The following is a 3,909-nucleotide window of genomic DNA, read 5'->3' as shown; positions in this document are numbered from 1 at the left end:
GGAATGTTCCCTAAGAATGCCATAGATGCTCCTAGTTTTCGTGTAGAATGAGCTCTAGGAGGAATAGTTAATGTTCTCTTTGCTTTAATGTAACATACTTGTATACATTTTACAATCCATCTAGCTATGCCTGCTTTAGAGATAGGATTGCCCTTATGAGTTGGGGAAAATGCCACAAATAGTTGTTTAGTTTTCCTGAAATTTTGTGTCCTTTCTATGTAGTACAAAATGGCTCTTTTGACGTCTAGTGTATGTAGAGCCCTTTCTGCTACTGTCTGTGGTTTTGGAAAAAAGACTGGCAGTTCCACTGGTTGGTTGATGTGAAATGCCGAAATTACTTTAGGCAAGAACTTTGGGTTTGTTCTAAGAACCACTTTATTCTGGTGTAACTGCAGGAATGGTTCTTGTATTGTCAATGCCTGTAATTCACTTACTCTCCTGAGTGAGGTAATGGCTATCAGGAAAGCCACCTTCCATGTAAGGAATTGTATTTCGCACCTATGCATAGGTTCGAACGGTGGTCCCATTAGTCTGGTGAGTACTACATTGAGGTTCCAGACCGGGGAAGGTGGTAATCTTGGTGGAATGACTCTTTTAAGGCCTTCCATGAAGGCTTTTATCGCTGGCACTCTAAACAGTGATATGTGCTGCCTGTTTTGTAGGTACGCTGCTATAGCTGCTAGATGTACCCTGATAGATGTGTATGCGAGATTACATTGCTGTAAGTGTAGTAAGTAGCAAATAATCTCCCTTGTTGATACGTCTAGAGGGTTGATATTATTAGTAGTACAGTGTATAGCAAACCTCTTCCACTTAGCTGCATAGCATGCTCTGGTGGTGGGACGTCTCGCTTGTTTAATTATCTCCATACAATTTGGTGGTAGATCTAAGTACCCAAATTCTAGGATTTCAGGAGCCAGATCGCTAAGTTCAGTTGTGTGGGATCTGGGTGCATTATTTCTCCATGGTTCTGTGTAAGATGCATGGGTAGAATTCTTAGCTTTTGATGTGGCACTTGTGAGAGTTGCAGGAGCGTGGTGAACCACGGTTGTCTTGCCCACGTGGGTGCCACTAGTATCATGGTCATTGAGTGTTGTTGCAGCTTTCTGACCACTAATGGGATTAGTGGGAGAGGGGGAAAAGCGTATGCAAATTTGTTGGACCAGTTTATCCATAACGCATTGCCCTGCGACAGGTGGTGTGGGTACCTGGACGCGAAGCTTTGGCATTTTGCGTTCTGATGGGTGGCAAAGAGGTCTATCTCTGGTTGTCCCCATCTTTGGAAGAATGGCTGCAGTATTTGTTGGTGCAGTTCCCATTCGTGTATTTGTTCCGACTGTCTGCTTAAGATGTCTGCTATCTGATTTTGAACTCCTGGTAGGTGTTCGGCTAACAGATAGATGTTTTGAGGAATGGCCCATCTCCAAATTTCCTGTGCTAGTCTGGATAGTTGGAGAGAGTGCGTCCCCCCCTGTTTTTGAATATAATACATTGCTGTCATGTTGTCTGTTCTGATCAGGACAGCTTTGTTGGTAACATGTATTTGGAAGGCTTTCAATGCTAGAAATGCTGCTAGTAGTTCTAGGTGATTGATGTGCAGTCTTTTTTCCTGCACACTCCACCTCCCTTGTACTGTGTATTTTTCCATATGTGCTCCCCATCCTGTGAGTGATGCGTCTGCTGTTATTGTCACCTGTGGAATTGGTTCTAGGAACGACCGCCCCTTGGCAATGTTTGTTGTGTTCCACCACTTCAGAGAGCGGTGTGTGCGGTCGTCTACCAACACCAGATCCGTAATCTGTCCTTGAGCCTGATTCCACTGTGTCGCTAAGCATTCTTGTAGCGGACGCATTTGTAGTTTGGCATATGGTATTAGCAGTATGCAGGATGACATCATCCCTAATAGCTGCATAAACACTCTTGCTGGTAGTGAGTGTTGTGGCTGGAATCTCTGAATGATTGTAAGCATTGTTTGAATCCTGACTGGATTGGGGTATACTTTGGCTTTCCCTGTGTCTATAGTAGCCCCCAGATATTGTTGAACCTTGCTTGGTTGTAGGTGTTACTTTGTGTAGTTCACCGTGAACCCTAGCTGGTGTAGTAGTTGAATTGTCTTTTGTGTGTTTTGAAGACATTCCTCTTGTGACTTGGCCTTTATTAGCCAGTCGTCCAAGTATAGGAAGACATGTATTTGTTGTCTTTTTAGGTGAGCTGCCACCACTGCTAGACATTTTGTGAACACCCTTGGTGCTGTTGTGACACCAAACGGAAGGACTTTGAACTGATAATGTTGTCCTTCTACCACAAACCTGAGGTATTTCCTGTGGGCCTTGTGAATTGGAATATGAAAGTAAGCGTCTTTTAGATCCAGTGTAGAAAGAAAGTCCCCTTTCTTCAGTAAAGGCAGTACTTGTTGTAGCGTGACCATGTGGAAATGTTCCGAATTTATGTATGCGTTGAGAGGTCTTAGGTCCAGTATTGGCCTTAGAGACCCGTCCTTTTTGGGAATTAGGAAGTATAGGGAGGATACTCCTGTTCCTTGTTGGTGCTGTGGAACCTTCTCTATGGCATGCTTTTCTAGCAGGGATAGTACTTCCTTTTTTAACAGTGTCAGGTGATCTTGTTTCATTGGACGCTGCCTGGGGGGGATGTTTGGCGGGGTAGATGTGAGTTCCAGGCAATAACCATGTTGGATAATTTGTCGCACCCACCTGTCTGATGTGATGTTTTCCCAGACAGGTAGGAACTGTGATAGGCGTCCCCCGACCGGTGTTATATGGTCTGGGGGGAGCTGTATGAAGTCACTGTTTTGGGGTTGGAGAGTTGCGGTTGTTGTTGTTCCCGCGACCTCTACCCTTGTTGTTGCTACCTCTGTAGCCACCTCTTGAATTACCTCTGGGTGATGTAGGTGTAAAAGAGGTTTGTTGCTGGTTTGTACTTGTATTTTTGGATCCTCCTCTATAGGCGGATCTACGAAAGGAACCTCTTTGTGTCGGCTGTTGCAATGCTCCCATTGATTTAGCCGTTTCTGTATCTTTTTTCATCTTTTCTAAGGCCTCATCTGTCCCTGTGCCGAAAAGTGTTTTCCCATCAAAAGGTTGGTTTAGTAATGATGTTTGTACCTCTTGTTTGAACCCTGATACCCTGAGCCATGCATGTCTCCTTAACATGATGCTTGTGTTTGTAGATCTTGCTGCAGTGTCTGCCGCGTCTAGGGCGCACTTGATTGAAGTGTTAGTAATTAACTTCCCTTCTTGTATGAGTTGATCTGCCCTCTTTTGATGTTCTTTAGGGAGATGTGTGATGAGTTTTTCTAGTTCATCATAATGCGCTCTGTCATACCTTGCCAGTAGTGCCTGTGTATTAGCTATGCGCCAGCTGTTTGCCGCTTGAGATGCTACTCTCTTGCCCGAGGCATCTATTAGCTTAGACTCTTTGTCAGGAGGTGGAGCTTCTCCTGTGGATAAAGAGTTTGCTCTCTTACGAGCGTTTGTGACCACTAGTGAGTCTAGAGGAATCTGCCCTTTAATGAATATTGGGTCCTTTGGAGCTGCCCTATATTTCTTATCGATTCTTGGGTTCAGTATCCTAGCCCTCACTGGGTCTTTGAATATCTCTGATGTATGACTGAGAAGGCCCTTAAGCATTGGTAGTGTTCCTGATGTTCTTTGCGCGGTAGGTAGTGTTTCTAATAAGAAATCCTCTATTTGAGGTTCTGCATGTAGTTCTACCTTGTGATATATTGCTGCTCTATTAATGAGTTGTGCAAAACCAGTATTATCATCAGGAGGTGAGGGTTTTGAAGGGTACAATTCAGGGTCGTTATCGTTATCTGACCCTACATTGTACTCCTCCCATGGGTCTACCTCCTCTGGGATTGTGTCTTCATCATCCCTAGGATGTTCTCCC

The 3,909-nt window shown here is 44.4% G+C and overlaps 1 protein-coding gene across 1 annotated transcript; it reads right to left on the bottom strand.

Moving 5' to 3' along the window:
• Positions 1-2,801: 2,801 nt before the first annotated feature.
• On the bottom strand, positions 2,802-3,647 carry LOC147750912 (uncharacterized). Its single transcript, XM_086937283.1, has one exon. It carries the CDS (start codon positions 3,645-3,647, stop codon positions 2,802-2,804), a length of 846 nt encoding a protein of 281 aa, XP_086793409.1.
• Between the last annotated feature and the right edge of the window lie 262 nt (positions 3,648-3,909).

The sequence above is a fragment of the Lissotriton vulgaris genome, chromosome 1_1, assembly GCF_964263255.1.
Source record: "Lissotriton vulgaris chromosome 1_1, aLisVul1.2, whole genome shotgun sequence".
NCBI classification, from domain to species: Eukaryota; Metazoa; Chordata; class Amphibia; order Caudata; family Salamandridae; genus Lissotriton; species Lissotriton vulgaris.
The sequence above is the reverse complement of the archived record's forward strand: the minus strand, read 5'-3'. Positions and strand labels throughout refer to the sequence as shown.